The 19,589-nt window shown below is 41.0% G+C and overlaps 2 protein-coding genes across 2 annotated transcripts; one reads left to right on the forward strand and one right to left on the reverse strand.

Annotated features, from left to right (window-relative positions):
• Positions 1 to 80: 80 nt before the first annotated feature.
• On the forward strand, positions 81 to 7,308 carry LOC136428435 (N-acetylgalactosamine kinase-like). The gene is made up of 11 exons (XM_066417928.1): positions 81 to 260; positions 816 to 904; positions 1,616 to 1,739; positions 1,972 to 2,090; positions 2,536 to 2,654; positions 3,002 to 3,100; positions 3,941 to 4,093; positions 4,355 to 4,495; positions 4,980 to 5,049; positions 5,378 to 5,579; positions 6,514 to 7,308. Exons 1-11 carry the CDS (start codon positions 205 to 207, stop codon positions 6,716 to 6,718), a joined length of 1,377 nt encoding a protein of 458 aa, XP_066274025.1. The 5' UTR covers positions 81 to 204; the 3' UTR covers positions 6,719 to 7,308.
• On the reverse strand, positions 7,064 to 19,320 carry LOC136428432 (glucokinase regulatory protein-like). The gene is made up of 20 exons (XM_066417925.1): positions 19,139 to 19,320; positions 18,678 to 18,739; positions 18,031 to 18,099; positions 17,579 to 17,647; positions 17,202 to 17,275; positions 17,010 to 17,076; positions 16,296 to 16,349; positions 15,891 to 15,985; positions 15,609 to 15,649; positions 15,323 to 15,387; positions 14,703 to 14,830; positions 14,138 to 14,227; positions 13,775 to 13,872; positions 13,010 to 13,183; positions 12,718 to 12,815; positions 11,884 to 11,987; positions 11,126 to 11,233; positions 9,349 to 9,388; positions 8,883 to 9,014; positions 7,064 to 8,475 (listed from the first exon to the last, which is right to left on the reverse strand). Exons 1-20 carry the CDS (start codon positions 19,221 to 19,223, stop codon positions 8,359 to 8,361), a joined length of 1,770 nt encoding a protein of 589 aa, XP_066274022.1. The 5' UTR covers positions 19,224 to 19,320; the 3' UTR covers positions 7,064 to 8,358.
• Between the last annotated feature and the right edge of the window lie 269 nt (positions 19,321 to 19,589).

Genomic DNA, 19,589 nt, shown 5'->3' on the forward strand with positions numbered 1-19,589 from the left:
ATCAGCTGTTTCCGGGTCCTTGACCCCTGTTGGCTCGCCACGTACACTTCCGTGTCATGTGCTAGTCAGCTGTTGTGTGTACACTTGGCTTGTTTTGCAGGGCACCTACAAGGGGGCGTGTAGCTTTTACAACGTTTACGAGCTTGTATCCAGGTGCTAGATTAACAGGTGGTCTCTGCAGGTGCATCTGCAGACAGATTCATAATGGCTGAACCAGGTGCTCCAGCAGTGAAACCTGTCCCCAGCCACCTTACAGACAGGTAAACGCTTAGAATAACGGTCCTTTGTAAGAAACGTCTGAATCCGAAGTGGGTGTGGTTTCAAACAATAACTTTCACAAGCGGTGGTTTCATAACACATAACTGAAGGGTTTGACCAACGCTTGTGAAAGTTATTGTTTGAAAATGTTAAGGAATGTGCTGTAGGTTGATAACAAATACTTAAGATACAACAAGGAGGATATATAGACCTATATAAACCTCCTTGGATACAAATACTGTAGCTATAGGTTCAAAACATTTTTTGAACCTTCTTGATTCCTTGGTATCATCATGATCATCGTCTTTCTGAGTGCTCACATGCTTCAAGATAACCATCAGATGATAGTACAGTACAAAGTATATATGAGTGTATAAATAGTACGAATGAATGCCCCACTAACCTCTCAGAACAATTAAAATCAATCAATCGCAAGTCGCAGATCAATTAAAGTCCAATGTCCTAACCTTGACTGTTGTCCATGAAGAGAAAAGTGAACTAGAGCTTAAGTTTCAATCACAGGGCAAGTTTAACAATTTCATCATCTTGTTTTTTAGGTTTACAAAATTGAGGGAATCTTTCAAACAGAAATATGGAACCGACCCAGACTTCTTTGCAAGAGCACCAGGACGGGTCAACCTCATTGGTAGCTATAGGTTCATACATGTAGATATGTGATCTCCAAGTAGGTTGGAAGAACATAATATTTGCCTACTGCCAGTGAGAGCCTGTTATATCCAGGAATTTGATCTTGAGATTTAATTATAAGGCCTCAATAACCAAACATCATGCAAATTCTACGATGAAGAGGACAAAAGTTTATGGTCCCTTGTAAGGACAGGCAAGAGCCTTATGGGAAGTTAGGTGAGAGCCTTGTGGCCCGGTTCTTAAAACAAACCACAAGCCTCTGGCCTGTCCTTACTAGAGATAGGTGAGTCTCAGCATTGTGGGAAGAACTGTTACAACACCCTGTGGAAAGAACAACACTGTGGTCAAAAGGTTACAGTGCCTTGTCAATAATGGACAGACAAGAGCCTTGTGGGAAATTAGGTGAGAGTCTTGTGAGAAGAACAACTACCACAATGCTCTCACCTGTCCCTAGTAAGGACAGGACAGGCAAGAGCCTTGTGGGAAGAACATACTACCACAGGCCACAAATGAAATGGAAATTCTCAACATTGTACAAGTCATTCAGTTTCCTGTGATAATTTGTATCCTCAAACATCTTACTTTGTATTTTGGCCACTCTATTTCCACCAAGAAAACAGCTGCTAATAGTCGTGACAAGCACGAAATGAAACATACAGTAGTACTAGTACAAAATGTATTTGATATATCAATGTGTTATTTGTGACAGGTGAACACATAGACTACTGTGGGTATGCTGTCCTTCCTATGGCCATAGAACAGGACATTGTCATCGCAGCAGCCACCACTGATGACCAGAAACTTACCTTGGCCAATGTGGACCCCAGCTTTAGGTACATGCTACATGCACTTCAAGCAAGGTTACTGTAGAAAAGTGCCTGGTACACTACATGTACATATTGTATAGGGAAAATGATGCATTTAATCTCTGATTTTTTTCCATAAACTCATCAGCAAACCAGCTGATTCTTTCAAAATTGGCATGTTTTTTAAGATGATAATCATGATGGACACATACAGTGACATAGGTATCTCCAGTCCAAAGTTGCTTTCTTGTTGACATAGTGAGTTTACCAGCACTGTGGATGCCTTCACCATTGACAAATCCCAGCCGCGCTGGTACCATTACTTCTTGTGCGGCTTCAAAGGTGTGATTGAACACTGCAAGATTGACAAGCCATCAGGTGGGTCAGGGTTTTCCTTATCATCTGTCGTTCTGTCATTTGATGGAAGTTAATTGCTAATGAACACAAAAATTATGATCGTTCTGTCATGACAAAATTTGTGTGTCTATAGAGAATCAAGAAAAAATTGAAATTGAATCAAATTATGCAAATTAAGAACCTTTTTTGGAAAATATGATTATATAACTTTAGATGGCTTTATTTTTCCTTGTTATCTTCGCTACTTTTTGGAAAGATAAACTTTATAAAAGTAATCATTTTCATTTGTTTAGAAATATACAAAGTGTATTTTGATGCTTTTTTCTGTAAAACAAAAAATGTGAAATGTATCATGATAAAAGTATACATATTTTTCATAAATGACATAAGTATATACCTAAAAACTAGAGTACAAATACAGTATAGTGTAATTACAAAAGTAAAAGTATCTGTACCTGATTGACAGGTCTGAATATCATGTTGGAGGGTACTGTTCCCAAGAGTTCGGGCCTGTCAAGCTCCAGTGCTCTGGTGTGCTGTTCTGGGATGACGACTGCAAGAGCCAACAATTGCAGCCTTTCCAAGGTTTGTTTGTTCGTATATTGCTCACCCGGTAAACCACCTTTTGGCATAACACACCAGGTTTGTACTGAAGAGTACAAGTAGCATATCTGGATGGATTTATTTGATCCAATACATTGGGAAGGACGCCTTCTCTTTTCGATAAGTGTGGGCTCTTAAACATGCTCGAGGTGTGGCTCTCCTCAAACATGGGACTTCCATTTAATGTCCTATCCAAGGAATGTCCCTAACCAAAGCTTGGTACTCATTCCCACCTGATATTCGTTGTCAATAGACTGACCCATACATATCTAATTGAACACCATCACAACTCCAGCTTATGATTATGAGGGTTTATTTTCTCTTGACAGAAAGAGCTGGCAGAGGTTTGTACTTGGTGTGAACGTTACATCGGTACAGAGGGGGGAGGAATGGACCAGTCCATCTCCTTCTTGGCTGAAGCTGGCACTGTAAGTTCACACGCAGGACATCTTTTTCCTGAATTGTCATTTCATTGCCTTCTAGAGATGCTTAATTTTCACAATGCAAAACCTATCTACAAGCATATGTTCTAGTTCATTTTTAGGTCAAGATAATGGATGAACTTCTTGAATACAGACTATCCTAATTCTTTTGACAGTATTACATAGTCACTTGGGGGGTGTCCCTGTGGTGCAGTGATCTGCACCTGTCACTTACCACATCTGGTTCAAATTATGAGGGGCCAGAAGGCCCGAGTTTGCGCCCGGGTAGGACACGTCTGGATAGGAGGCGCATTGAGTCATACCAAAGACTGGTATAAAAATGGTACATACTTCTGAAACAGTATGGAAGTTAAACACACTCCACTGCCAGTGGAGTAGCCCCCTGCTGCAGTGATTGTACCCCAGTGTGGCCCAGGGCTACAAAACGGAGATGGGCCCCGCACTATACACCTTATGGTGTGGGAGTAGTAGTAGTAGTATCCGGTATTTTGATTAAACTGCTGCCGGGGTCCCTGACACAGGGGTGGGCAGCAGCCGGCTAGTCGTCACACCCCTCTTCCATGCAGCTCTGTCCAGGGGGTTAACGCTGGTCAGGCCGCACACCTTCATGTCCTTCCTGACACACTCCATCCACGATTTCCTAGGTCTACCTCGACCTCTGCTGCCTGGCAACTGCATTTTGGTGATGGTGTGGAGGGCGCTAATATAATATGACAGATTTAGAGAATAAGACTGTATTTTTTAAATTTTTTTAATTGCAATTCACAATCAGATTGTGATGAGATCCTCTGATATCAACTCACCATTCGTACATTTTAATTGAAGGCCAAGCTTATAGAGTTCAACCCACTAAAGGCCACAGATGTGTCCCTGCCTGACGGAGTGGTGTTTGTAATCTCCAACTCCTGTGTGGAGGCCAACAAGGCCGCCTTTGCTCACTACAATGTGAGAGTGGTGGAGTGTCGACTGGCAGCTCAGGTAGGAAACCATAGTCTATACAGTCACTGACGAAAGACAGTGGATGCTGTCTGAAACATCTGACTGTTTCAAAATTTTATCCAGTTGCTTGAGTAACTATTTTTGGCGTATCTTACTACCTGGATGTCTAATCTTCATCAACGGATCATAGTCTGTATACATTGTGATTACTGCTAAAACCACAAACATCAAACCACTGTGAAAATTTCATAGATGAGTGTCTATGAAATTTCATAGATAAATTGTTTCTTTGATATGCAGCTCATAGCAAAGTCTAAAGGCCTGGAGTGGAGGAAGCTGCGGAAGCTGGGAGATCTTCAGGCAGCACTGGGCGTGTCCCTGGAGGAGATGGGCGTGGTCGTGGACAAACTTCTACATAAGGACCCTTACAGCAGGGAGGAGGTAGGTGGGAGAGGGTTCATCATTCGTTAAGTTGTGTGGTACACAAGGTAGCAATTTTTTGTGCTAGCCCTTTCCCTTTAACGTGATCCAGGTAAGTCCCATGTTCAAGGAGGTGTGTCTTTTCTGAAGGACAGGTGCAGCCCCAATCCTTCCCAGGATTGAACTGGGCTCTCCCAGTTACCAAGTAATTGGAACCAAGAGCTCAACTGTGAGGCTGCTACCAGCTGAGCTACAGGGACATTTGGTTGCAAATAGTGAATGGTGAATTTTAACCCTATCTTATCAATAGAAATCGGTCAATTCTACAGGAATAGAAACAATTATCTTTATAACAACATTGTTGCTACTTAGTGTAGCTCTGAACCTCTTACAGCGTTACCAAAATTATCTGTTGCAAATTGTTCTTAAATTTTGACCTGTTGTTCTCATGACATTCCAAGGCTTAAATCACACCGTATTATGGTATACATACTCTTTTATTTAGGTCTGCAAAGAACTGGGAGTGACTGCAGAAGAACTGCAAGAAACCAGTCTCAGCCAGAACACCAAAGATTGTAAGTCTCAGTCAAACTCTTCTACCAGCATAAACATACCTGTAGTTGGGGGGGAAATCTTTATGGAGTCACTAGCAGTTTCTTCCTAACTGCAGCTTGATGACACCTGTATATAAGATATTCCAATGTTGTGCATCTTTTGCCTCACTATATTATATGGCTAGATGGACAGTCTTTGTAACAGTTAAGTTGCTACTTGACAAAAGTTTAATTTGAAGCGAGTGTGCTTCATTGATCCATTTGCTGTTCAACTTAAAGCAATTATGATACAACCAGCTCATGTAGCACCAAAAATATGAAAAGCCTGAAATGATCATTTTCTTTTCAGTGACAACATTCCAGCTGCATGACCGAGCTGCTCACGTGTACAGTGAAGCTGACAGGGTCTTCAAGTTCAAAGCTGTGTGTGACGAGAAGCCAGAAGATGCACTCTCGCAGCTGGGGCGGCTGATGAATGCCAGCCATGCCAGCTGCCGGGACCTGTACAACTGCAGCTGTGCGGAACTGGACCAGCTGACACAGCTCTGCATGTAAGGTTCTCTCCTTGGTGCTGAATGTGTAGTCAGTAGAAGTATATATAGAGTGGTCCTGTCCTTGGTGCTGAATATGTAGTATATAGAACACTAAAGAATGGTTCTCTGGATGGTTTGAAATAGGATAACAAAGGAGCAGACGAATGGATTCTTACGAGTGTTCTACAGAATATACATTCAGCACCAAGGAACAAGAATGGTTCTCTCCTTGGTGCTGAACGTGTAATCTGTAGAACACTATAAAGATAATGTTGCTGAATGTGTAGTCTGTAGAACATTACAACTAATAGTTCTCTCCTTGGTGAATGTGTAGTCTGTAGAACACTATAAAGATAATGGTGCTGAATGTGTAGTCTGTAGAACATTACAACTAATAGTTCTCTCCTTGGTGAATGTGTAGTCTGTAGAACACTATAAAGATAATGGTGCTGAATGTGTAGTCTGTAGAACATTACAACTAATAGTTCTCTCATTGGTGAATGTGTAGTCTGTAGAACACTATAAAGATAATGGTGCTGAATGTGTAGTCTGTAGAACATTACAACTGATAGTTCTCTCCTTGGTGAATGTGTAGTCTGTAGAACACTATAAAGATAATGGTGCTGAATGTGTAGTCTGTAGAACATTACAACTAATAGTTCTCTCCTTGGTGCTGAATGTGTAGTCTGTAGAACGCTATACAGACCGGTTCTCTCATTGGTGCTGAATGTGTATTCTGATATCACACTTGCAGTTCCAATTCAGCTTCTAGGGGGCCTAAACTTATACCACTTTTCCCCAACCTAAAATCTATCTACTACCCAAAATTATGACCATAGCATGTATATGCATAAGACACAAATATTCCCCTACAGTTCCAACACAACGTGCAAGGGGGCAGTTTGATCAAGTTTATCCCGTGTATGTAATTTGTTATATGTTTCTCCCCCAGTGATGCGGGAGCCCTGGGGTCACGTCTGACCGGCGCAGGGTTCGGCGGCTGCGCCGTGTCGCTGGTACCGGCCGACAAGCTGCAGGACTTCCTCAAGGCGGTCCAATCCGGATTCTACGACAACAGTCCGACCAGGAGCAAGAGAGTGGCAGAAAGCCTCTTTGCAACTCAGCCTGGGGATGGGGCAACTTTCTTCACATTGTAAAAAAAACATTATCAACTGTTTGTAGCATAATTGGAGATACAAACAAAAATCAGAAGATTCTTGATACACTAGTAGGCATGTCTTTTATAAAGTAAGTTAATTAGAAGAAACTGTTTTCTGATTTAACAATATTAAGTTCCGATTCAGACATATTTTGGAGGCTCAGTCAATGATCAGTGGATAGAAGAGGAAAAATGACAGCATAAAGCTTTGTCTTAGTCAGACCAATGCTTCTATGGACCAATGGTAAACCAATCCTGAATATTCTAAAGAAATGTTTCCATAATGGTATCAGTTGCTTACTGTGATGTATTATATATAAGAATAATGTTTCTGACAAAGCTGGATATTCCTCTGCATTTATTAGATGAAGAGTAAACACACGTGTAAGAGGTGCAATACAATCTTTGCCACGCAGCGTACCACTACCAGTCATGTTGCATTGAAAAAGTGGACGGAAAATTTGAGACCATCGAATATCCAGAACATGTATAATGTATTTTTCCTTGGGAAAGATAGTAATTTTGATATTCTCCCTGCTGTAGCTAAAATCTATGCACCAAAAGCAAAATAAAGCAGCTTTGAATTTGTGCCTTTCTCTACTGACTGTTGCAAGTTGAGAATATGAAGTATTTGGTACCATAACAATCATTCAATTGAATGTTACTATCATGTAACTTACTATCCCTGTGTATTGTTGAGGTATAGCTTCAGTCACGGACATACAAACAAAAGATGCCTCATATCATAGGTCATTTTCAAAAGTATGATGAAGTATTACAATCCAAAATTCTGGTAATAATTCAAGTATAAAAATGAATGAGATACTTAATAATGAGGCATTAAGCCTTGGCATTGCTTTCTATTTATCAAAAAATGTTATTTTGATAACAGTTTTGGATTTAAAAAATCTTTTGTCACTAATAGCTTATCAATATTTTGTCAACAAGTATTATCATTAATATCTTCATCATAAGTTAATGCCATCACTGAGTACATTAGTAAAATAACAATTGCCACACATATATCAATTTCTCTTTTTTGATCAAGTTGTCAGATATGAAAATTCCTCATATTATTCTTAAAGATGGTCCCCTGTTCATACTCCAGGCATTTGATACTTAAAATCAGGTAGACGTAGTGTTAAAACTGTAATTGAGGTACAAATGTTATAGAAAATGTCATAACAAGTATTATTATATGATAGCAGATTACATAAAATATTAAATAGTTCTAAGTAACATTTCCACATGTTTTTTGAGAAATTTACCTCCTGCTGATAACTACATAATCTATGAAATGATTTACTTGCATGTACCTGGTAAATATAATCTTTATCATATTCAATAGTTCTATCTTTGGTTGAAATAAATCAGCCTGATACACATAGACACAGTTGAAGACATCCCCCCCAAATGTCTACTGTAAATGCATTGAAGTTCGTGGCGATTTAATTTTGCGGTAGGGAGAAAATAAGTTCTCAGTTGAAACAAGATGGTAGGCAGGCAGAAGACAGAACAAGCATTTGAAGACGTCACCGCGAAAAGAGCAAAACACTAAACCACTAAAAACTTGAAACATTCATCTACAGTATTAAAAGATGCCGAAACACCCGTCTGGCAGGGTTGAAGAAGAGACAGTTATTTGGTGACCACGGCTGAGATGGCATGCCTGATGACAGGCGTGACCGTCAGCTGCTGTCGGGCCTGACTGGGACTCATCTGTAGAGCTGCACACAGGAGCGCAATGGGGACAACCTGGGCAACCAGAAGGGGAAAGGTAAGACAAGAATATTCAGAAGTGCAGCCAGGATATTAACACAGATTATCATTGTTCAGTTTGTTCAGACCCTTGTGGTGCCTAGTGGCACATAGGGAGTCACTTTTCCTTGGTGCTTCAGTAGCAGTGTATATTTTTTACAGGGAGGGGTTGCTGGTCATTTCTCTTTAATATGCTTGAGGCACCTCCTCAAACACAGGACACCCACTTTACGTCCCTTCTGAAAGACGGTGCAGCCCCAACCAAGATGTCCTGACCCTCTCGGTTACCAACTTATTGGAAACTGGAGCTCAACTATTAGGCTGTTATCAGTTGAGCCACATACAGGGACATCCCAGTCATAAGGCAGTTATGATATATCTAGTTCCAAATCATGTGATCTCACCTTTTCCTGTTTGGTTCCTCTATCCACGTGCTGTGACACATTGATGTCTGCCAGTGGTGTGACATCATCTGTATCATACAGCGCCGACAGGACAGCCCTGGTGGCAGCGGCATCACTGCAGTCACTTAGATGCTGTTGGTAGAAAGTGAAGCATGATCAGCAAAACAAAATTATCAATCAAATTTCTCCAGAGAAACCATTATAGATGAATATTGGAGTACTGTTTTCTTTTTACACAATCAGTCACTTCTTACCTGCTGACTGCAGTCAGGAGCTCTGAAGAAGGTGTCTGACAGACACGGAAATGTCAGGAGGTAAGAAGTGACTGGTTGTGTGAAAAGAAAACTCCAATATCCTATGTTTTACCAACCTGATGAAATTATTTTCGGCATTATAGATGAAGCCTTCTTTGAAGCTTAAACACAACTTACGAAGCGATCAGCAACATGCTGCTGAAAGTACTTGCCTGAACAATTCTGATGGCACGGTAGAACAGTTTGTTGTTCCTGCAAAAGAAAGGACAGAGTCAGATTTGATATATAGGAATCACAAACCTCTATGGCTGCAGTCTCATAGCCTGGGTGCCATCCGATTACTAGTACTACCAGGGCTCCTACACTTGCTGCTCTGATTTTTTCAGGAGCCCAAGTAGTATTGGATGGCACCCAGGCTAGCAGTCTCACAGTGACTTAAAAATATACAAATGGTAGTCATATCTTAAAGATCAAAAACTCCAACTAAATAAAAGATAAACTTAACTCATCTATGAGTCGGAAAGTTCTTGAAGTTTTTAATGTGATGAACCTTAACCTTAAACCTGCTAAAGCCCCCGTCACAAATCAAGAATTTAGCTCGGCCGACTTGTCGGCGAGCTCCAAATGGCGATTTTCGGGCGAAGTACGGCCGACGTCCTGTCGATTCTACGGACTTCGGGCGAATTTTCGGAGCTCGGCCGACGTTCGCTGGGCACTGGAAGCTGCGCTTAAATTCAGCGAGGCCTCGGCGACGATTTTTGAACTCGCACAGCTCGTCAACAGTTTGCCCGTAGCTCGCCCGAGCAACGGCCCGCGCTCGGCCAATATTCGGGCGGGCATCCGACGATTTTAGACCCGATTTTTGGTCGGTCGGAGGTCGCCCGAACTCTTCGGCCTCGTGCGAGCCTCGCACGGGCTTTGTACAATTATCGGACGACCGTCGTCAGTGTTCCGGCCGACTCATGAAAAGTAAGGCATGTTTCGGGCGAGGGTTGTGCAGGTGTCGATGGGAGCTTGGACGGGCTCCGGCCGACCTCCTTCTTGTTTATAGATAAGAGGTAACGACAGCTTGGCTTATAACATAAGATGATGAATAACACTGTAATATTAACTAATACTAATATCACTTGTCAAAGAATGCTGCCAAACTTTTCCAATGAAAGACAATTCAATTGCAAAGTTAAATTTTCATTGAAACAATCTTATTATAAATGAAATGTGGACACCGAAGACAATACTCCTTGTTTCTTTTTTGTATTGGTTTGGATGTTTAAATTCATATATTAATGAACTTGGGCCTGACTTTTGAGACTTGACTTGATTTCCTGAGTTTTCCCTTACAAAATGACTAGTTGAAAGTCTACTGAGTCATTGTAGATCTATGTTTGTCTGCCGAGGCACGCCCAAGCGTCGGCAGGGCGTCGATAGGCTTATCAACGGTCGGCCGAAGCTCGGACAGCGTTCGCCCGAGCTTTGGTCGATTTCCGTTTGCTGAAAATGTTTAGATGGGGGTTAAACGACTGATCTGTTGACTTTGTGGCTCCTGCACTAGTATTCGGATTGGTTTATGACAAAATTCCTGTTTAGGTTATTATTTTCAGTGTGCCCACCCACTTCACTCATGCCCGACAGATTTGCCACAACTCAGAAAGTAAAGTTAGTCCAAATTTGAGCTTGTTACCAGGTTAGTTGCTTCTGACTTCGTCCGTGTCCAAGACATGGTACCGTCTTATGTGGGATTTATGATTATTAGTGTTCGACGGACGTCGCCCGAGCTCCGTTCAATTTGTGACGGGGCAGGTTTTCAGCGAAAAATATGGCCGACACTCGGGCGAATTTGAAATTCGGCGAGCTTCCGGCGATCTACAAAATCGGCCGATGCTCGCATGAATTGTGACGCCGGCTTAAGGAAGCCGTTAGGCACCAAATCTATATTGGTTATGCGGTTTGGCAGTAGTGAGAAGGTTAAATGTAGTTTTGATGTCTTACCTGATTTGGACATCGACCATGAAGTTCTGGAAGACTTTTCCCACCATGATGTGTGCCCCCGTGGAGACAGAGTTACAGACTAACTTCAGAGCAAACTCACCCAGCCGCCTAAACACAAGATGGTCAAAAATTGCTTTGGAAGATAATTTACTATTGATATTGGGTGGGCCAACTACTCTCTTTGTAGCCAGGGGCTAAATTGCAAGGAGCTTACAATTGGCAAATCTAGGTTACTAGGGTCTGGAGAAGCTACCATTCAGTGCTAACTCAGGTGACCTCAATAAGACAGTAATTGCCCCAGGTGTGGCCATAGGACTGTAACTTAGTGTAAGGTTATGGACCACTCCCACTGGGATTAGGACCCCTACTCTTTTTGATAAGCGTGGTGGCTTCTTTGATCTGCTCAATGTGTGGATCTCCTCAAACATGGGATCTCCATTTAACATCTTATCCAAGGAACATCCCTAGTCGATGCTAGGCACTCATATTCACCTGAGTGAAGAGAGGAAAGTTGTGTAAAGCACCTTTCCCAAGGGCACAACATTGAGGCATATCAGGGGTTTCCAAACACTTGAAGTTGAACCATTACGCCACATGATGCCACAATGACAGAACCGATCATTGACAAGGGTTTACTACAACATTTTCCGTCCGACAGCTGAATTTTTAACTAGCATGACACCTCCACAACTATCCCAAGAATGCCCTCAATTTGCTACCCTGACCTGTCAATGTAAGAAATGTGGCATGGCCCTCACCTGCAGACTGCTGCTTGTACAGCTGCTGACCCTCCTGTAGCTGGGACTGGTGGCATCTGAAGAATGACAGACTGGGGAAAGACTGTGCTGAAGGATGCCGACATCTGCAAATAGATGGTAATGCAACATTACATTTATTGGTGGTACACAATCATATTCGTTGCGTCAGTGGCCTAGTGGTTAGGCTATCGGACTCGAGGGTGAGAGGTTCCGAGTTTGATTCCTGACAGCACTGTGTCCGACATTCTGTCCTTAGGAAAGGCACTTACACGACTTTCCACCTACATGTAGGTGTGAAGGGGTACCTGGTGGCGCCGAATGACAGCCACCCAGACCCTTGCGACAATTCCACAAAATGCAAGTGTGGAGCAAATATGATTCTGTGATTGTAAACCCTGCACCAATTCAGGAATAAAAAGGCTGCCATTGCACGGGTAATTTCTGACCAATAAACCATTATTGATATTGTCAAAGCAACCTTTATGGCGCTGTCACATTCATCCTACGTCGTTGTGCAATTTTGATGCCATAGAACTTTCAAGTATTCTGTGCCAGAACCAGCCCCCAACAAGAATCTAAGACAATCTGTTCCATAACAATACTGCTAACTTATGCAGGACGCATGCACAACTATCTCAAGAATGGAGTTCGAGGTTGTGTGACTTTGTCATATGACGAATGTGACCTGGCATGCACTAAAAAGATTGTTGACCATTTTATTAGAAAGTCCACATTTTATCTACGAAAGTTGCAACTTGATTTGAAGGCAATATTTTCTGGTCCTTCTAAGTTGGGGTCTTTGAGAAATGCTGGTGAATCTAAGTGTAGACCTACCTTGGCATCGTTTGATTGAAAATTATACAAGACTGCCATGACATGGCCACCAGTCTTTTTCAGCTTTTCTGCCAAGTCGGCACAGGGTCCCAGCTCATCTGTTGACAGACATTCAGCACAATGATGGTTAACTTACTGGAAGGTACAGGGCTTTATGATATTTGCAGTACTTACCGAACATTAACCGACCCATAAATCCAATAAAAAAATTATCCTCTTAACATTGAAAGAATGAAGCATATATGCAAAGATACAACAAATAAAAACAACACAACTTAGAAACATTACTGACCAGGTGAAGACAGAAGGAAGATGGCAGAATCAGAGGAGCAAAAGCGGCCCAGTATGTTGTCACAGAAGTCCTTCCAGGAGAGCCTGTACAGAGGACCCAGGTTAGCTAGGCAGCCATCTGCATTGTTGAGCGTGTCGTAGCCACCTCGCAGGAAACCTCGCACATCTTCTGGATCTGATCGTTGGAGTAAAACAGCAAATTTGATGGATCGTTCAAACCCTTGTTATGCCTAGTGACACATAGGGCAGCAAGTTTCCTTGCTGTTTCAGTAGCACGCAGGGTATACATGTACTTTTACAAGGTGGGCTGCTAGCCCTTACCCTTAAACCTGCTCGAGTCACCTCCTTCAACACTGGACACCCATTTTACGTCCCTTCAGAAAGCCCCAACCAAGATGTCCTGACCCAGTATTGAACCGGGGTCTCAGAGTTAGCAACAAATTGGAACCAGGAGCTCAACTGTGCTACAAGTTGAGATATTGGGATATCCCTAAAATGTGATGGATAGGCCACTCCAATTGAGTTTTTTGGTTCTTGGATCAAAAAGAAATAATGCTAAACTGAAAGAATAGCAACATGAAAAGAAAACGTGGAAAGACCACACCAATATAATTTGTTGATTCTCAGATCTAAGAAAATAAACCAAAAGCTAAACTGGAAGAACACCTAATAGCTGAATACTTGTTGAAAGTTGACATGGAATTTAATTGTCCGGTGTACCTACTCTGAAATAATGGTTATATAATAAATAATCACATCTTGTTACCTGATCCATATGTTGGCACACACTCTGACGCATCGATACATCCCATGATGCCTGCTGTTCCAGCCCCGAAGTAGTATATGTGCCCACTTGCTTGCAAGCTAAGTTATAAGGAAAGCAAAATGCGCTGAAAATTAATTGTTAAACTTATATACAGTTGAAGATGAAACATCAGACAAAAAAGTGGATTCCAAAACATTTCATACCATTATCATAACTTGACTCAAAGTTTTTCATTTTCGACTATCTCGGGAGTAATGCCCCACGAGGGGATTTACCTTAAGAAAGGTATTGATGCACATGTTTCTTTCACCTATCATTTTGCAAAATATGTTTGCCCTGAAAGTTAAGTTGAAGGACCCTTACCTTTTACCTGCATTACTGACCAGGCAGGATATGTCAGCTGCTTTAGAGTACACACTTTCTACACACTGGCTGTAAGCTCTCAGAAATGCTCTGCAAGGAAAACAGATTTCTATTCTTCGTATGGTACACAACAAAGATGGGGAAATATGCTTGTTGGGATGAGAAAAAAATGTCACTCCATCCATAAAAAAAATCTGAACTTCTTGACATGAAATTGATGAAAAAATCTATTTTCGTTGGCTTAAATTGACAAAAATAACAAAATGGGCTCCCAAACAATGAGTGGGACGGCCTAAAACTGAAAGCTGGGGGCAGCCTTGACTGGGTTTTACATTCACATAACAGGTACATTGTAAAACTACAATATCACACTTCATATTGGCATACAATAATATTAGTGATAAAGGATACAGCTGTGCACATTTTGGTCAATTTTGCTTTTTAGACTGAACATGTCATGTCATATGTCAAATCAACTGTCACTTCGAAAGTCAGTAATACGCAAGCATGGTGATCAGAAATAGATGATAAAAATTATGAAAAAAGGATTACACAATTATAATACCTGACTGTATGTTCATTGATGGCACATTGGTCTACAGCCTTCTGGGCTGCCAGTAGCAGTATGGTGTCCAGTAGGATCTTGGTAGCACTGCCACCCTTCATACGGGTTGAACCAGTGATTGGCTCAGGCTGAAACATTTTAAGTATAAGTTTCCTTACTATATAGGATCTTGTCTTATCTTGATGCTGAGCTTTACAGAAGTGGTGGATGGGTTTTTTCCTTGACAAAGACTGGTGTTGGTGCTTGTGTTGGACAATTACAGTTCAAATCTTTTTTTAAATGTTTAAACGATGAAGGAGCCATCCTTACTCCATCAAGTGTTCAAAGTTGAAGCAGTCCAGAACGTACCCCTAGCCAAAATGCAACTGGGCACTACATTCTGGTCAGGGGTATTTTTCAGTTTGCTACACCTGTATGTATAAGGGGGTCCCAAAGATGAGAAGCCATTGACTGTTTTCCTGTATTCATAAATTGATTGATAGGTAGTAATGACTTCCAAGCAAGTGAAGTTATCTTCATTGAGAACTTGAACATTTTACCAGCACATTTGCTGTGGACTACCTTTCATATTGTACACTAACTTACTGTTTACAATACTGGTGATTATGATAAAACCTCACCCCAACGACCGGGTTGAGGATGAAGGCCTTATTGTCTTTTGTTGCACGTTCCATTTCCTCCACAACTGAAAAAGAGTTGAGGATTCTCTCAATACAAAATAATACAACAACCTTGAAGTTCATGCTACCGTTGGCAGCTAATATAGTATTGTATTTTCTTGACTTTGCATATCTCAAAGACGATATATCAAATTCTACCAAATACAAAAACTGACACAAAAAGAATAAGTTACAGGAATGACTTAGATGCGCTATGATCATATTTTGAACTCCAGCTCATACGTACCATCCTTAACAGTCTTGTCCCATGTCTCTATGCCATGATTCCTTCAAAGAAAAGCAATGGGGTTATCGTAGAACAACAAGCTAAAATCCAAATTTACTTTGCAACCCGATCTCAAGGAATAATGCTCTGGTGAGACTCAAATAAGTGAGGTAAACACTTTGACTGTTTATGATAAATATTTTTGTCATCATTTGTTTTTGTTTTTCTTTTCTATATTCTTTTCTTTATCTTATTTGTTTATAATTTTTTGAATTGCAGACTCAGTGTTTGCCAATTTTTCACCTAGCCAGCTGTACAGGGTTGAAGCCCATGAGCAGAGGTGTGAACGTCTCCAGGTGCTGCAGGCAGTAGTCCAGCTGTCCTGCCACATATGGAGCCTGCCAGGTGAAGACAGATGCAACAGGTTACATTCTTTAGGCAACAAAAAAATCAAAACTGTTGTTTCTCAGATTCACATTCTTCAGTGTTGTATATAATACACATTCAGCACCAAGGAGATAACCATTCTTTACAGTGTTCTACAGAATACACATTCAGCACCAAGGAAACAACCATTCTTTTATAGAGTTCTACAGACTACAAATTCAGCACCAGGGAGAGAAACATTCTTTAGTGTTCTACAAACTTCACTCTCAGCACCAAGGAGAAAACCATTCTTTACAGTGTTTTACAGATATAGGTCCTTACCGAAAGTCCACAGGTGATCCCAATATAGAAAACTTTCTTCTTCCCAGCAACAGCCTGAGAAAGAAATATGATATCATACTGCACAATCTCGCATTATACATTATGCAATGATTCAGAAAAATTTAGCAGTCATCTTATGATACATTATTTTCGTAATCTACACAATATAAGCAATTCACACATTTTCATACAAAATTCTATGGACTTGCCTTTGACTTCTTTCTAGATACTGTAAATGCATTTAAGTTCATGTGGTTTCTAGTTTGCGCTAAGGTGAAAATGGACTGTTCGCGGTGGTTTTAAGTTTGCGACAGTGCTCCAATCATATACTCCTACAGTGTTGGACGAAAATGTTTGTGGGGGTTTTAAGTTTGCGGTGAAACGGTCGCCGCGAAAACCGCTAACATAAAACCACTGCGAACATTTCTGCACATCATTATGAAAAGCAGCTGTTATGCTGAATATGACTGCTGAAATGATGACTTTCAGTTGCTTTAACTGTGTCCTATACTGGTATTTCTATTTCTGTTTTTGGGTGCAATCAGTTTCCCAAGTTTCACAAAATAATCAAATTCCTTAATATGATCTGAATAAAGCTCAAAGGGTTTACATTATACAATCATGTTCTTACAGCACAGTAACAAACAGGCCAAATTTTCTCAACAAAACTGCCGTTGGTAATTTCAAGCAGAAGTGACACCTATCAAGCGCTACCTGCTGCAGTTCACTCGCTCCCAGCAAGGGGTCATCTTCTGGTGCCTCCTGGGATGTCAGCAGAGCTCTGAAAAAATATAGGGCACAGCAAACTTTCAACAAAAACACCAACAGCTATCTTGAGATTCTTGGTACAAAGTCTGTAACATAATTGTACGAAATTCTAATTTCTGTACAAAATTTTGTACGGACCTGTCACCACCAGCGATGAGGTATGCACAGCAAGCTTGCCTCCCACTCTCTCTCAGCAACCTGTTACATGTTGTCTGCACACATGTGATAATAAAGATTATTAGCACTGCAAATGTCTTTACATTCGCGGGGACTTAATTTCGCAGTAGGAAGAAAATGGAGAGTTTGCAATGGTCCTTAGTTCATGGTTGGAACAAGGGGGTAGGAGGGCAAAAGAGCAAGGGAATTACTTACCATATTTTTGCAGTGGTTTTAAGTTCACACTGATGAAGAGGTTGCTGCAATTACAAGTCATAGATATGACCCCCACAATGCAGATTAATGGAATGAATGATTTGCTGTCATTCTCTGCGAATACAAAAAGTTGTTGTACTCACAGCAGCGAGGAATGCCATCCTTCCGGACGTGCCACATCCTGACATCACAACCAAACAGTCCTCTGGCTCCTGTAGGTGCAGAAAGCATTTTTTTAAAACAAGATTCTATTGCAGTACCAGAGACATCTACTTAAAAGAGAGCCCAAAAGCTGCTATTTTTTTTATAGATCACTTACTGTAAATTTGTTTATCTTCGCAGGAATTTAATTTCAAACAATACACATTTTTGTGATGTCATGATTTTGCGGTGGAGATGCACAACGAAAATGAAACCACCAGTCCACAAATTTTTAAAGACGTACTAGTGAGTACCGATGTCATTATAACAATTCTATCCATAGCTTCTTGCGTTTGTTTTCCAATCCTGATTTATGTGAAATCCTCATTCCTATGCAAGGGCCAACAATTCTTGGACTGCAATTTTGAAACTGCAAAACAAAATTGCCCATTACCTGCATGATAGCAGCAATGTGATCAACAGCACCCAAGATAGTTCTCACTGTTGAATCATCCTGCAGACCCTGTGTGTATATTGATAAAACTGTTAGTAACCCGTTGATTGTCCTTGATTTAAGCCAACAATACAGTTGAAAGGACAGTGCACTTCTATCCAATTCAAAAATGTATAACGCTGAAAACATGTCAGCTCAAATACATATGGAAGGTAAAGGAGGTAGTAAAGATTAAGTCCCATAGCTTTTTTGAAACCGTAGGTGCAGTGGGTTGCTATTCTCTTTAACCTAGCCAACCAAAGTCAGGTTACCATTCTTACACCTGGGTGGAGTGAGGAAAGTCTTGTGCACATGTGCTAACACCATGCCACAATTAGAAGGTAGGATATTATGATACTGTCTTACACTGTGCATTTTACTCTCACACTGGTTATATTTCAGGTTATATAAGTTAGGAGGAAAACAAAGGTTTGAGTGGCATGCAGTCCAGTTTTGTTGTACAGTGGAATAACAAAACACATATTTGCAGACCCCCAGTGTCATGATTTTGCGGTTATCGTAACAGCTTGCCGTGAAAATAAAACCACTGCTAGTATTTCAAGATATAACATTACAGTTACTGTAGTAATTTGTTCTCAATATCTTACCGGGAACTGAAATGATCCTGCCAACATCTCTTCATCACAGCTGTGGAGCATGTCCACAATACCTGCAGATACATTATGTTATACACAACATCAGCAAAACACACTTCATATATGAAACAGAAGAGTCCACTTAAGAAAGTGGACAGCTATTCATCTGCAAAGACAATGAAAGGATAGTATATGGAGTTGTATAATTAATAATCCAGTATAATCCTACCATAATAATCAATGTTACATAACATCAGAGAGCAAAGGGCCTGAGATTCGGCATTTGTTATTTATCCATAAAAATTGTTGAACAAGTTCCCCGTTGAATGTTTGGCCGCTCAGCAAAAATGATAATTCTCATCACAATTATAACACATATTCCCTTTCCACGAGAGGCATTTATAATCAGCCTCTCGTGGAAAGGGAGTACGTGTTATAATTATGATGAGAATCAAATTATCAGAGTAACCAACCTTTGGAGTCAGCCACATCGATGTTCTGAGTCAGTGGGTTGGACCTTTCAGTGAAGGGTAAAGTTGAAGTGGTTGCAGTCATCATGGTGGACCTGGCAGCCTGAGCCCAGCACCAGAGTGACAGTCACAAAACGGGACTGGAATGATGCCAATGTCTTATATATATATACAAGATGGTTATATAACCTCCTTGATATATAAGGAGATAAGGGTTACATAACACAGAAGAACATAAAAATAACACGGTTCAATGACATTCTATAGAGTGTCCTTGAACCGTCCCAAATGCCAGGCGGCTATTGGCGACTATTTCCGAGAGCCAATCGTTCTGATTACTATCAGAATCTAGTAGCCTGATTCTGTAAGATTTAACCCCGTGGCTGTCGGTACCGAGGAGATCCCGGGATGAACAATGAGCTGGCTCAGCAATGGGCTGATACCATTGGCTACA

The sequence above is a fragment of the Branchiostoma lanceolatum genome, chromosome 2 (assembly GCF_035083965.1).
Source record: "Branchiostoma lanceolatum isolate klBraLanc5 chromosome 2, klBraLanc5.hap2, whole genome shotgun sequence".
Lineage (NCBI taxonomy): Eukaryota > Metazoa > Chordata > Leptocardii > Amphioxiformes > Branchiostomatidae > Branchiostoma > Branchiostoma lanceolatum.

Excerpts from the sequence above, each read along its gene's own strand:
- LOC136428435 (XM_066417928.1), top strand. The coding sequence starts at position 205 with ATGGCTGAACCAGGTGCTCCAGCAGTGAAACCTGTCCCCAGCCACCTT. Across the intron at positions 4,496-4,979 it reads ACCCTTACAGCAGGGAGGAG|GTCTGCAAAGAACTGGGAGT; the intron begins GTAGGTGGGAGA and ends TCTTTTATTTAG. Across the intron at positions 5,580-6,513 it reads CAGCTGACACAGCTCTGCAT|TGATGCGGGAGCCCTGGGGT; the intron begins GTAAGGTTCTCT and ends TTTCTCCCCCAG.
- LOC136428432 (XM_066417925.1), bottom strand. The coding sequence starts at position 19,223 with ATGATGACTGCAACCACTTCAACTTTACCCTTCACTGAAAGGTCCAAC. Across the intron at positions 17,077-17,201 it reads CTCATCGCTGGTGGTGACAG|AGCTCTGCTGACATCCCAGG; the intron begins GTCCGTACAAAA and ends ATATTTTTTCAG. Across the intron at positions 11,988-12,717 it reads TTCAATCAAACGATGCCAAG|ATGTCGGCATCCTTCAGCAC; the intron begins GTAGGTCTACAC and ends ATCTATTTGCAG.